The 14316-nt window shown below is 45.1% G+C and overlaps 1 protein-coding gene and 1 long non-coding RNA gene across 2 annotated transcripts; both read left to right on the forward strand.

Annotated features, from left to right (window-relative positions):
• Positions 1-3836, forward strand: LOC102026347. The gene is made up of 3 exons (XR_261757.2): positions 1-1407; positions 2094-2302; positions 3605-3836. It is a non-coding gene; the product is annotated as an uncharacterized LOC102026347 (long non-coding RNA).
• A 1966-nt stretch (positions 3837-5802) lies between these two features.
• Positions 5803-14066, forward strand: Smpdl3a (sphingomyelin phosphodiesterase, acid-like 3A; the record flags this gene model as incomplete). The annotated part of the gene is given in 7 exon segments (XM_005389295.2): positions 5803-6016; positions 6990-7134; positions 8156-8252; positions 10028-10197; positions 10835-11015; positions 12366-12490; positions 13408-14066. Coding segments are annotated over 7 exon segments (1250 nt in total), but the record flags the coding sequence as incomplete, so codon positions are not given.
• Between the last annotated feature and the right edge of the window lie 250 nt (positions 14067-14316).

A 14316-nucleotide genomic window follows, 5' to 3' on the forward strand; every position in this document is an offset into this window, starting at 1 on the left:
GCCGTCGCCGGCGTCGTGGTCGCGCCCTCCTGCGCCTCGCGGTGCCCTCCCGATGCCCGCTCTGTCCCCTGGTACCGCCTGCTTTGCTGGGTGTTTGCGCTTCCCGAGCCGCGTCTCGGCGCTGTGTCGCACGGCGCGTCCGTGTTCTGCAGAGCGCCCCGCCTCGCGTCGCCCTGACTGGGTCCCAGGATTTCGGGGGGGTGAACGCCTTCTCCTTGGCACCCGGGCGCTCGGTCCGCAGCTGCCCGGGACGCAGCTGCCCGGTGTCAGTCCCGGGAGACGCTGCTGAGCTCTGCCCTGCTGGCCGGCGCTGGTGCCCCGCGGGGCACATGACGGGAGGCGTCAGAGGCTCAGGCTGCCCGGCCCAGCCCGTGGCACGAGCACCTCTGGTTTCAGTGACCTGCTGGACGGGGACGCGTGAGTCCGCAGGGCTCCCGTGTTGGCGGGAACCCTCCGAGTGGAGCCCTCTCCTCCTGCAGAGGAGGGAAGAGGTGACCGGGGTTCCAAGCCTGCGTCCGGACTCATGGGTCAGGCTGTGTGTTTTGTTTTGCGAGACTTCTCTTCATGTGACCGCCACCCTGCCCCAGCTCCGGGGCACAGGGCCCCCAAGTGTAACTCCCAACCCGGGGGACGTCCCACATACCAGTGCGGGTTCCCCCAAATCAGAGAATGAATCCTAAGGGGTCAGAGGCCCAGTAGGAACTGTTTCCTGAGAGGTACAGCTCTGGGAGGCAGGAGGGACGAGTGGGTTGCCTTGGGCCCCGCTTTCCAGAGGAAGTTCTATAGAGCATGTCGTGAGGTGGGTACAACATGGGACAAAATTATGATCCACCAAAAGTGCAGCCGCTTAGGTAATACTGCTTCAGGGGGAAGCAGATCATGTAGAAAGTGCACGGAAAGAACAAAGACCCTTTATTGGAAGAGATAAGTCAGGAGGGCCTGGTCACCCCCCTTGGTGACTGATGTCTAGACTTTACTGGACCGAGTGGTACCCATTAGAGTTTCTTGCCTATCCCCTGGGGAGGCAGGTAGGCCTGGTCTCTGTCTTTGGCTTGAGGCCTGGCCTTCAGCGAATGTGCGCCCAGCCCCAGCTGTGGTATGTTCTCACTGCGGGCACTGACTCCCTCGAGGGCCCAGCCCTGACTGTAGTTCTTTCTAATTGAGCTGTCTCTAATTCCAGGACTTCATTGACGGCTTCCTCTCGGCCTGGCCTTGGCCTGCTCCTGTTGTGCTTGTGTTAAACCTAGGTGGCAGAGGGCTACGCCCCAGGCGGCTTCACCTGAGCAGACTGCGCTTTGCTGGTGTATTTAGTGCACAGAAACTGACGATATAAACAAGTAACCCCCTCCCTTTACAGCAACTGTGGGCCCACCATCGTCTGAGCAATGGGTCAGCGGGTTCTTCAGGGTAACGTCTTCCTTTGACTTGGTGATCTCGTATCATTTTGAACATTTATCTAGATGTGTTGTGCTCACACACATTTCTGGGAATCCTTTTAAGGATTTCCTGTAGAATCAGAAAGCAATTGTGGTGTAAATAACTTTGAATCAGGGAACCTGGATGAGCGTGTGCCACAGGCTCTGCCACCAGCAAGGTCTGTGGCCTTAGAAACACCTACACGTGGGCATGCCCATGTAGGCCGAGTATGCACACAGCATTCATACACTGTGTTAGGAGTGGAGCTGAGGCCTGTGCAGGTTTATTGTTCGTGGAGCTCGGGTTAAGAACCCGCCAGGGCTTTGCTGTTTGCTTCTATTTTAAGATACTCTCCAGTGAATCTAAGTAATTACCCTCCTTCCTGTGGCACACAGGGAGTAGCAGCTGTACTGGAGGCTGGAGCCACTGGTTCTGTGCCAGCTTGCATTACTGACTCATCCCACAGCCTCGAGGAAGCCCTGGGATCCACCTTGGCCTGAATAGCATCAGGTGTAAATTAGAGTGCTTGTTGAAGGCCTGCGCTGGTAGACAGACCTGAGACGCTTTCCAGATGCTGGATGTGCAGAGGCCGCCGGAGGGAACACCCTGGGTGCGGTTCAGGTCCCGAGTTACACAAATCTAACTTGTTCATAATTCCACCTTCTTTGTGTTCACAGCATGCTCTGTGCGGGTGTGAGCGCCTGTTTCCATGTGAGACAGGATATTCAACTGAGAGTGCGTACGGGCAGGCTGGCCTATGGGGGCAGACTCCTGACTTCAGATCGCAGCTCTGCTATTTCTGATGTCTGGGACTTGGACTGATCTGTGTGTGCTGGATACATGTGAACTATTACTTGGAAATGGGAAGTTCAGTTTCAAATTCAAGGTGTGGAGTTATAGAATGTCTTACTTACTTCCCTGTTATTGAGATGTAATACCTGACACCCTCAGCTCTAAGGAGGAGAGGTTTATTTTGGTTCACAGTTTGTAGAAGTCTCAGTCCATAGCCATGTGGCTCCAAGGCAGGGCAGCATGGCAGAGGAGAAACAGCTTAGGGTGATGACAGAGGACCTCCCAGTGATATAGGAGGAAAATTGTAACTCCCAACCCACTAGATGTTGCATACCAAGTATGGGTTCTCCAAATTGAAGAATGAGTTCTAAGGAATAACAGAGGTTAAGAGTAGACAAATTCATTGGGGAGCAGAAATAGCTCCCTGAGAGATGGGTGGAGTCTTGAGTAGTTTGCCGATGAGCTTCTCAAAGGAAGTTTTGTAGGGCAAACTCATGAGGTGGGTACAATATGCTGAACTGGGTATAATGTGGGACAAAACTATGATCAACCAATAATATTCCAAGTTGTGTATAGCCATGTAGGTAATGTCCGTCCAGCAGGGAAGCAAGTCACGTAGCAAGTGTACACGGAAAGAACAAGGACCTTTCTTGGAAGAGATGAGTCAGGAGGTCATGGTCACCCACCCCAATGACTGATGTCTATCTGGACTTCATGGGACCAGGTGATACCAATTATAGTATATTGCTTATCCCTTGGGGAGGCATGTAGACCTGGTCGTTCTATCTTTACTTTCAGTCCTGGCCTTCAGTAGAGCTGCCTCCCACCACAGGTGTAATGTATTCTCATGTGCTCCAGCTCCCGAAAGGGCCTAGCCCCATCTGACTGCCTATAATATTTCTACCTAACTTAGCTGTATCTAATAGTGTGACAGCAGGAAGCAGAGAGGGATCAAGGGAGGAAGAGGGAGACAGACCCTCCAGGCCACGCCCCCAGTGATCTCCTCCCACCGGGCTTCACCTCCCAATGTCACATTTATCTATAAACCCATCAACGGACAAATCCACTCTCATGTGCCAGTGGAGTTTCACTCCCTCATGATCCAGTCACCCCCCCAAAAGCCCTCTCTATGAGCACGTGAGGCTTTGGTGGGACATCTAGATACAAACCATAGCACAAGGTAATAACAGTGACACTAATGTGGAGCTTGCTAGGTATGTAACCCTGCTAGGACCTTCTTTTCCCTTACCAAGTCATTTAACCCTTGCAGTAGGCAATATTATTATCTCCATGTTGTAGATGAAGGAGGCCAACATCTCACAGCCAGATTAGAAGGTAGCAGAGCTCCCATTGGACGTCAGGCAGTCTTCACTTCCAATCACCTTATCTCTTTCAGGTGCTGCTTACTACACTTTTGCAGCCTGCAAAATACAATCACGTGTTTACATGAAAATAACTCGCACGGTACCCTATATTTATACTTCAGCTTCCAGGATGATCCTGAGCTATTTGTCATCTCTACTTTGTGTGCTGGACACAAAGCTGGAAATAAAAGTTAGGGTACTTTCTGAATTGTGGAATAAAATAAGTTACTCTTGGCAGTGAATGCCATGGTGACTAAGAACTGAGTAATTGACTCTGATGACTTCTTTATGTCTGCTCCCATCTGTGTATTTCGTCTACCACTTCTTGGGTGTGAACTTGTATTATGAAATTATAACAACATTGGCAAAGAACAGCCAGAAAGATAACTCGGTTTTCCACCTTAACAAATAGATCCTTTTCACTTCATTTTCCCAGCTGTGGGTTTTTTTAAGGTTTATCATCTTTGCATAGAGAGACGTTTGCACAGTACTTGTTCTTTCTGGTATGATACATGCTGCTGTGTCGTGTCTGACATAAAGTTACATAGTGAATTTAAAAACCTGTGTATGTGTGTTAGCAGTTTATTTTGAAGGTCATTTAAAAAAAGTACAGAATATGCTACTTAAATAAGTATAGTGATGAACTCAAAATAAAGGAACTGTGTTCTCTTTTGCAACCCTGGAAGTTAGTTCTGTTTTCCTAAAGCTGCATATACATTTCTAAAGGGGGGAAATTACAGTGATTAAATCTGCCTTTTAATCATGTAAACCTACAAGACAGCAGAAAATATCTCAGTGTTAAAACCAGTTTAAAAAGTATATATGAGATGGCATCAAAATCACTGAACTGATATGTAAGTTATATATAAGCAAACTCGGAGGTCCCTGCACAGAGGGGCGGCTTTGTGCATACTTTGGCAGATTTCCAAACTGATCCAGCTTTAGTTTGTCAACTTTAAATCAGAGCCGTGCTTCCGGGGTCATAGAGTACTTCTGAGAATGAAATGATGCACTATATTTAAACTGCTTATCACAGCGCCCACACGTAATAAATACTTAATAAAGAGAAGTATGACCGCAACTGTTTGTTTTAGTATTTCCTCCAATGAAGAAACCTTTCCTAAGATGATTAATAAGCAAGGATGCTATCGAATGGTTTTGGCTTCTCCCTGAAAAGCCACTGGAAACATTCAACAGCTGCTTCCTGTAATGTTCTACATGCTTTGTGGGAGTGCATGCGGGAAAGTTTACGTCTGTTGAATAGCTTTGAAGAACCTTGGGGAATCCCTATTTTTGGCCTATAGCTATTGTTAAAGATATATGTTCTTTCTGAGGGGTGAAGTTATATAAAAAATGAACTGAGATACTCATTTACTGGGTTCTGCAGTCTTTGTATAATTTGATAACATTGTATTTTCATATCATTTTTTCTAAAAGAGGAACGTAAATAATTTCCCAAACTTTCAATTCTGCATGGAGATGTGTTCTAAGACACAGTATGGTATCGCTGACCTTTCAGAAGGATGAGCGTGTGTTTCAGTATGAGAAGACATCTTTGTTATAGTCTGTGTTCAGCAGTCCTGCGAATACGGAATGCATCAGCTCCGACCCACATCCATCCTGTATTCTTCCTGTTCTTTGCGTTTTCGTTTTTAATGAGGGAGGGTTGTGTTTAACTGCGCTGAGCAGGCACATGTAAAGTATTAAGGATTTCCTACCTGGAAGGGAAGAACGCTGTCTCTAGTCATACTGTAAATATCGACATGGGAATTCCAAAGGAGAAGTAGATTTATTGACTTTTTAAATAATCAACAGGACAGTTTTGTTGTTTTAAAATTTTTTTGTGAGTCCGTGTGTGCAGTCCATAGTAATTACTTTCATAGCAGGGAGTCGCTGCGCGCGCACGACACACCCTCCTCTTTTTCTCACCTCCTGCCTGCCTTCCTCCTCCCTGTCTCCATGTTTTAGTCCCCTCCCCATCTGCAAAGGTCTCTCCCCCCATTTCCCCATTACCCATCTTGTCTTGTGTTTTGCTCTTTTTTATTTATGCTTTGGGTTTCTCATAGGAGAGACCATGGGATATTTGAGCTTGTGCATCTGATTTTGCTTAACATTATGGCCTCGGGGCAACTGTTTTCTTACAAAAGACTCAAATGCGTCCTTCTTTATGCAGAGCAGGGCTCTGTTGTGTCTAACTGCCTCATGTTCTTTATCCCCTCGTCTTCCACAGGACAGTTTTGGCATGTGACTGACTTGCACTTAGACCCTACTTACCACATCACAGATGACCACACCAAAGTGTGCTCTTCGTCCAAAGGCGCCAATGCCTCCAATCCGGGCCCTTTCGGGGATGTCCTGTGTGATGCTCCATATCAACTTATTTTGTCAGCATTTGACTTTATTAAGAATTCAGGGGAAGAAGCATCTTTCATGATATGGACAGGGTAAGGCATTCTGGAAACAGCTTTGATTATTTAGCATTTATCCACAGTGCCCTAAGCGTCCTTCGAATGCTGGATTCTATGAGAAGAGTGATTGTGTTTCAAGAATTACTTGGTTAAAAAATACTAGACCAGTTTTCAAGGTCCTGTTTTTTTCTTTTTCTTTCTTTTTTTTTTTTTTTTTGGTAACGCAGACTTTAAAAATTTGCCATGTTAATTCTGAGATGATTCCATTAATAGTGCTCTTGCACAGATGTCTTGATGTATTGATTAATGTGATAACTCATCTTGATTAAAGGATCAGGGACAAAAGGTGATGGGGATTGGCTTGAGATGTAAACTGTCATTTTCTGGTGGGCTCATTAACTAGTTCCACCCCCCACGAGGGAGGGAAGATGCTTTTATTTTCAGTTCCTGGAGTAATGATCACGGGTCTTTGTCGGAGTGTTTGCTTCATGCTGTGTGTTCTTTACCTAGTTTGTACTTCGCAGGTGGATCTTAACAACAAGTATTACTGTTATTATTGCTCTCCCTTTACAGGAGGCACTGAGCACCTAAATAACTAGTCCAAGAGTACACAGCTAGGAATAGCTAAACTAGGACTGGAATCCAATCCTTTGGCTTAGAATCTCTGCTTCACTAATACAGTAAATTTTTGTTATACATAAATCTTTTAACAGACAATGAAATAGACTGGGATTCCCAGTGTATTTTTTGAATTGCAGTTTTTTGAGATAAGGTCTCACGATGTTGCCTAGGTTGGTCTCGAACTCCTGGGCCCGAATAATTCTCCTGCCTCAGTCTCCTGAGTGGCTGAGGCCAGAGGCACAAGCTTCTGTGCCCCATTGTTCCTCTACTCTAACTGCAGTTTGCTACTGTAAGGTGCAGACATGCAGTGCTAGGTGCATCAGGGCCTAAGCCCAGTGGCTCTTTCTAAAAACGGACTTTGCTTTTGACGATTCCGTCTTCTTTTCAGGGATAGCCCACCTCACGTCCCTGTCCCCGAGCTCTCCACAGACAGCGTTATAAAGGTGATCGCGAACATGACGGCGACCATCCGGAGTTTCTTCCCACACCTCCAGGTGTTCCCTACACTGGGCAATCATGACTACTGGCCACAGGTAGGTTTGACGGCACCTTCCGGAAGTAGCTAGAGACTTGTGCCCCTGAGTGGCGTCAAAGTGTCACAGTAACTAAGTCAGAGGTAGCATGCGGTCTTGTGTAGGTAGAATATACTCTTAAGGATAAGCATTGACAACAGAAAGACAAATGCCCTGGGGGTTTTAGAAGCATATTTGAAATCATAATAACAAGTCATGTCAGTGAGTTTTCAGAAGCAAATTGTTCACCATAGTTAATGCCTGTTTTTCCAAGGCGTGGTAAACTGGCTTTTGATTCCAATTTGGCCCATTGCCTGTGATTGTAAATAAAGTTCCGTCGGAAGACACGGCGTTTCTGTTCCGTGGCTGCATTTGTGCTGTATTAGCAGAGTCAGAGCAGTTGCCATGAAACCAGATGGTCTGATGGATATACCCCCGCTTTTGTTTACAGACAAGTTTGCTTCCCCCTGTCTGGACCAGCCCTTCCCGAAATGCTGAGTTGCCTGCCCAGTGCTCACAGACATGCAGTGGCAGGTCTCATGAGCTGGACCTTTACGTTCCAGTCTTGTGTTCGGTTAGAGCAACACCCTTCCACGTACCCTGAGAAGTGTGACACTCCCACATCCGCCCTGTACCCCAGCGGCAGGGACGCATGGACACACAGCCTTTTCTGTGTAGGTGGCACGCGCCTTCCAGCCTGCGTCCGTGCTGGGCCGTCTCCTCTGCTTTGATGGCCTTTCTCATCACCTGGTGAAATCATTGTCAAAGACCCAGGTTCACTGTTCTCTTCGCTGTCCCCCTGACTTGAGCGCTCCTGCTTCTGTGCCCCAGGACCTCCGTGGTAGCACTGGTCCTGTGCTCTGTTACATTTGATTATGTTCTCTTCCCCCTCTTCCCTTCTAAGCTAAAACGTCCCTGAAGACTAAGTAGTCATGCTTGCATCTACAGATGCTTAATGTGATAGTCAGCGCCAAGGAATGTTTGAGTGAGTTATCCACGTAGCTTTAAAGTTTCAGCGGCGGGTTGTGTTGTCTGTGGCCAGGATCAGCTGCCCATAGCCACCAGTCAAGTATACGACGCAGTGGCCAACCTCTGGAAAGCCTGGCTGGAGGACGACGCTCTGAGTACTCTCAGGAAAGGTGAGTGAGAGGCTCGCTCAGGCCCCCTTCCTTCCTCGTACTGCGTGACTTTACTTCTCCAGTGTTGGCCGGGGCTTGCCGCTGTCAAGCGCCTCTGCACCCAGCTTTCCTGGAGTAGCTAGAGGACAGTGAGTAGTGACATCGCCTTGTGATCCGTGTCGTGAACCTGGTTGTCTGGTAGGGAGGCTTTTCCCTTCCCTTTCACTCTCGATCAAGATACTCCTCACCAAGCCCAAGCTGATGGTGAATTTGAATGTGAATAAAAGTGTGGGTTTTGAGTTGTAAAATTGATTGAACGTGCACTCCCCAAACCAGGCCAGCACGGCTTTACAGAGCAGACAGCGGGCAAAGGAAGAACAGTTAAGCTTTTAACACGGACCTGGGCAGCTTGAAAAGCACTGCAGAGTGGGTGCCTTTTCTGGGCGCTGTCTACAGCCCCCTTCTCCTGTGCCTCTGAGCCATTGACGGCAGACCCTGCGCTCGTGTGCGCTTACAGGGGGAGGCGGTCTGGTCACTGAGACGTCAGTGCGCTTGACGTTTTGAGACAGTTAAATTAGTGGCTGGACTTCTCTCCACTTCACATTCTTCTTTCACTCTTTTCCTTAAACCTTTGTCTCTTGCCACTACTTTGTCACGTTTTTGCTAACACTAAGCAGATCAGAGCATATATGAATTTGAGATTTGCTATCTAAGAAGTAGGCGGTGGTTCTGATTGGTCTAGAGAACTGTATCTGGTCCCACCCACCCGAGCCAGAAATGTACACGGGGCGCGTATGTACATGGAAGGACGAGCCGCAAGATACAGTCAGGATTCCCAAAGAGTCACGGTGGGTTTTAGAGAGGCTCCACTCAGTGCAGAGAGAGATGGGCAGCAGGCGCTGACCGGGGGTCCTGGCCCTGCAGAGCAGGCAGGTGAGTTTTCCAAGGGTGCCCCTTCCAATGACGTTCGCCGCCTTTCCAGTTAAACCCTGGAGTAAAGGATTAATGTTGAGAATTTGAAGGGCTTTCTGTTAAGTCTTCAAAGTAACGGCAGTTTTGAGCAAAGCTTCCCTGAAGGAAGGCCCTCCAACTTTGCCATCTTCTGCTACTCCAATGGTTGTTGTTTAGTACGGGACAGAAGGGCCAGCTTTTCAGAAGTAGCCCTGCCTCAACAGCGGAGCAAACACTCATGGGTATAGCAATGATGGCGAAGGAGGAAAATCTTAAAGAAGCAGCCATCTGTGGTGACGGAAGGCTAAGGCCAGGTGTGGATGGTGAGCGGCCCAGGATGTCAGGGGCCGGCTGTGAAAGTCCCAAGGCAGTGGACCCTTGAGTGCTCTTCACCGTGTGGTCAGAGGGGTTTGTCGGGTCTTGCTTTTCGCCTCTTCTGAGCAGGCTGCCGCAGCTCTGGTTGATCTGACGTTTCCTTCCTCAGTGTCTTCACTGAGATCCGTGTGTGAGCCTATTCTGTAGGCTCTGCCTTATCAACTCTCTAATCATCAAAGGGTTGATGTATGAATCCTTGTTTTAATATAAAATTCAGCCTCATTGCTTACTGCCCGAATATTTTATTATCTTTCCAGCTGAATATTGGGTACAGTTGTCATTATCTCAGTGTGTACACCACTGAAGTTGGCCCATTTTATTAAATGTTTGTTGAATCTCCTACTTATCTAAACTCTGAGAAATAAGTTGAATTTTCCCAACTATATTGTAAACCTTAAGAATTTGCTTTGACAGTGTCTGTCTGTGTGTATGTATGTGTTTTTAAATGTGCTATAAAATTCTTTTTATAGGAGGCTTTTATTCACAGAAAGTCCCAAGTAACCCAAACCTGAGGATCATCAGTCTAAACACAAACTTGTACTACGGCCCCAACGTTGTGACCCTGAACAAGACTGACCCGGCCAATCAGTTTCAATGGCTAGAAAATACCCTGAACAACTCTCAGCACAATAAAGAGAAGGTAGATCTCATAGACCAAAGCCATTTGTTTATTTGTTGAACTCTGGGTAGAATCATGTACTAAGAAGAGAAAAACAATAACATTTGAAGATCTAAAAAATTGTGACCAAGATCTCAGTTACCTTATGTCAGTGAAATTATAGTGTAAATGAATATAGTGACCTTCACAGTTTGTTAGTTTCATCTCTTCTTTCATAAGAGAAATGATATATTTGCTTATTAAATTTTAATTGATGCATTTTCAGTGGACACATTAATTTGAGACCATAATGTTATGTGAAATAAATCTGACACGTGAGCTTAAGTATCATGTAACTTCTCTTGTGTGAGAAACCCACCATCTAAATAATTTAAAACAAAGCACAGAGATAAACAATAGGAAACAGGGAGATCACTTTTTTGCAAATGGAAAGAAATTAGAGACGGAGGGAGGGAAGGGGAGGGGAACAAAAAGCATTAAGATGTGTTTCATGTACCAGCTTCTCCAGAGGAGTGTAAATATGCACTGTGAACACGTGCTAATAAAGACAACAGAACAAAACGAAAAGATCGTTAATGCATTTTCAGCCTCTGGTACCAGTGGTCACTTACCTATGACAGATGTTCATCCTCACGAGTCCGCCTCCTGCCCCGCCCAGGTGTATATCATCGCGCACGTGCCGGTGGGATACCTGCCCTACTCCAGCGGCATCACCGCTATTAGACAGTACTATAACGAGAAGCTGGTGGAGCTTTTCCGGAGGTACAGCGCTGTCATCGCAGGACAGTTCTATGGTCACACGCACAGGGACAGCATCATGGTTCTTTCTGACGGAGAAGGTAGGATGACATTCCGTTCGCAGCTCCCTGGTCCCAGAGGCTGGAGCAATGCCCTGACTATCTAGGGAATTCACGGTGCTGAAATTAAAGGCTTTAGCAAACTTGTCAGCTCTGGCCTTTTCAGAATGGCCTTCCTTTGCTGAATGACAAGTGTCCCACTCCTGATCTGTGGCCCGCAACCGGCCCCTTCAGCAGGAGTTCCTGGCCACACCAAGCTGGCACGGTACCTCCTGTTGTCCATGCAGAAGCCTCTGAACCCTTGGCTCGCTGCAGCCGTTCTGTAGATTCCTAGGGACTCGATGCAGTTGGTTATTTAGCTCTTGGGTTCCAGGTTGTCTTTATTGGACTTGTAGCTCGCCGAGTTTAACAAACAGCACATCTGGCCTAACCCTTCCAGTGTGTTCAGCTCATCCTCCGAGGTGCTTGTTCATCATTGCGGCCCATGTGGCAGTGACAGACAAGAAAATAGAAGTTCTGGCAAGAAATGGAGCTTGCAAAATAATAATTCTGTTTTGTAGTAAATAGGAAGCAATAAATATATTTTCTTCAGTAACTGGAGACCTTTTTGAAATATTTACGTATCATCTAGCGTGAATTGGCTTGGCAAAAATGACTACTTTTTACCATTTGATAATTTTTTTACACAGAAAAATATACTTTCTAATGAATCTGTGTATCATATGGTGATGCCTTAACCATGTTCCTATACGTACATTTTGGAATATTGTTTTTGGTAGCTGTGTAGAGCAAACCAGCCTTCGATTTGTGTGTGTGTGTATTTGTGATAGACGTGCGTTGTTTTTAATTAAATTTCAAAAATTTCAAATGTATATAAAAGCAGAGATAATGATACAATAAACCCATATGTCCTCATTATTCATATTCAATATCAGTATCAGGACTTTGCCACGTTGCCTTACCTGACATACATGTGTGGCATGTTTATGTATCATACATATATATCATATATCATACATATTATATCATACATATCATATCATACATATTATATCATACATATATACATCTGAAGCACTTATAAAAGTGAATCTCAAACATCACATCCGTCTTAGCGCTATGCCCTTTGTGTATTCTTTGTGACAGTATGTGAGTAATCTAAGCACACTGCATTTCCTTACCTAATGAAATCAGCAGTAATTCTGTGGTACTGATACTAGAAATTCTCCTCTGCTGTCAGACGGGTCTCTGGCATTGTTTCGAGTCAGTGTCCGTTGATGACCACACGTCATCTGGTTATGCCTGTTAACCTCTTATTCTGGAAGCTGTTCATGTTTTTAATGTAATTAAACTCAGTTTTAAAAAATATATATCTACATGTGTGTTTTCCAGGACGTCCAGTGAGTTCTTTGTTTGTGTCGCCTGCTATTACACCCGTGAGGAATGTTCTAGAGAAAGAGACCAACAACCCTGGCATCCGCCTCTTTCAGTACAAGCCTCGAGATTATACACTGTTGGTAAGCAGACATCGTTTTGGGGTTCACACCACATGCATGCACACCTTCGTGGTTTTCATGAGGCTGGCTGGAAGTTTCTCAGCATAACGGTGTGAACTGTGCTCTGTGCAGAACTCTCACAACACTGTCCTTTTGCTGGAAAGCCTGGTAGTGCTGTCTCAGTGTGGGCTGGTGAGGTTGACCTTTGGGGCCTTTTCTGACCCTCTGAGGACTTCACGCTGGTTTAGATGAGGCGCTCACCGGATGGCACCTTCCAGATGAACTAGATAGGCATTGGAAAGCTTTCCTAAGTCACAGCAATTAGTCTTCCCCAGAGAGTAACTCTCATCTGAAAGCACACTCTTGGGATGCAGTACCTAACATCGCAATTTCCTTCCTAAAATGCAAACCGAAATAGAACTGAACTCAATGAGCTGCTGTGAAAATTCCTCCAACAGATCTACGTATTGCATTTAGAAAAATGCTTGACCCATACTAGGTGCTTAGTCAATGTCTGAAAAAAATTTTAAAGAAAAAGTGGTATGGACACTTACCTTTGAGACAAAAGCTCTCTGGACCTCATTTGTGGATCTATGCTTTAGAGTCATTTAACATCAAGCAGCGGACCATTGAAGTTATAAGAACTTCAGCTTGGATAGCTGCTCTCTCCTACAAATTTAATTTGAAAAGACTTTGCCACAGTTAAAGCAGTTATTGATGTAATTGCATTTTCCAAAATAAATTTAGATGAGAGATGACTCCGTTATTCCCTGTGATAACAGGAGGAGGGATAGAGGTGCTGCTGGACCTCTTTTTCTCTCCAAACAAATTTAATGATAATGGTTATGTATTATTCATATCATATAAATGTTAACAAGCACCTCCACAGTGTGAAACGCCAGAAAGTGAACGAAGGTTGTGATGGTTTTTAACTGCAGGATATGTCGCAGTATTATTTGAACCTGACGGAAGCAAATCTAAAGGGAGAATCCGACTGGAAGCTGGAGTATGCCCTGACACAGACCTACGGTGTTGAAGACCTGCGGCCACGGAGTTTATACAGACTGGTTAAACAGTTTGCAGTCCTAGACAGCAAGCAGTTCATAAAATACTACAATTACTTCTTTGTGAGTTATGACAGCAGTGTAGTTTGTGATAAGAAATGTAAGGCCTTGCAGATTTGTGCAATTATGAATCTTGATCATACTTCCTACACAGATTGCCTCAAACGATATTATATAAAGCACAGCCACTAGCGCTTTATGGCCAATGTAATGCTCTTCTGTTTCTGAGACCAGTTTGTGGGAAGTGTTAGGGAAAATCTTTGTGAATTACTAAGTGAACAAATGGGATTACTGTCTTTGTTTTCTAATCATCACATATAACATTCTAGATTTTTATTATATTTTATATACTTGACTGCCCATCCATGGAATTATGTTTGGATGTAAATATTCTACCTTACAGTTTATATGATTGTACCTGACTTATACTTTTGTTGAAATTGTTACTCATACAATAATGTCCACTAATAATTTGGATATTAGTGGACATTGGAAATATGCGATGTATTGTATAAACACTGCATTAATACTAAGTCTGCTGGATTTAATAAAGCTACCACACACATTCCTGCATATACACAATATACACATATATAAGTATTATAATAAAATAACATTTTTAAAGATAAAATATAGAAAAGTTTATTTAAGAAAAACTTGCATACTAGAAAAATGAAACAAATTGAAGCAGAAAAAAACAGGAATTATTAAACTACTATAGCTGTCTTTCCCTCCAGTCTGTCATTTGGAATAGGAACAAGATTTGTGAGACTTGAAATTTAT

Source organism: Chinchilla lanigera, unplaced genomic scaffold, assembly GCF_000276665.1.
Source record: "Chinchilla lanigera isolate Chin_1 unplaced genomic scaffold, ChiLan1.0 scaffold00035, whole genome shotgun sequence".
In the NCBI taxonomy this organism is placed as follows: Eukaryota; Metazoa; Chordata; class Mammalia; order Rodentia; family Chinchillidae; genus Chinchilla; species Chinchilla lanigera.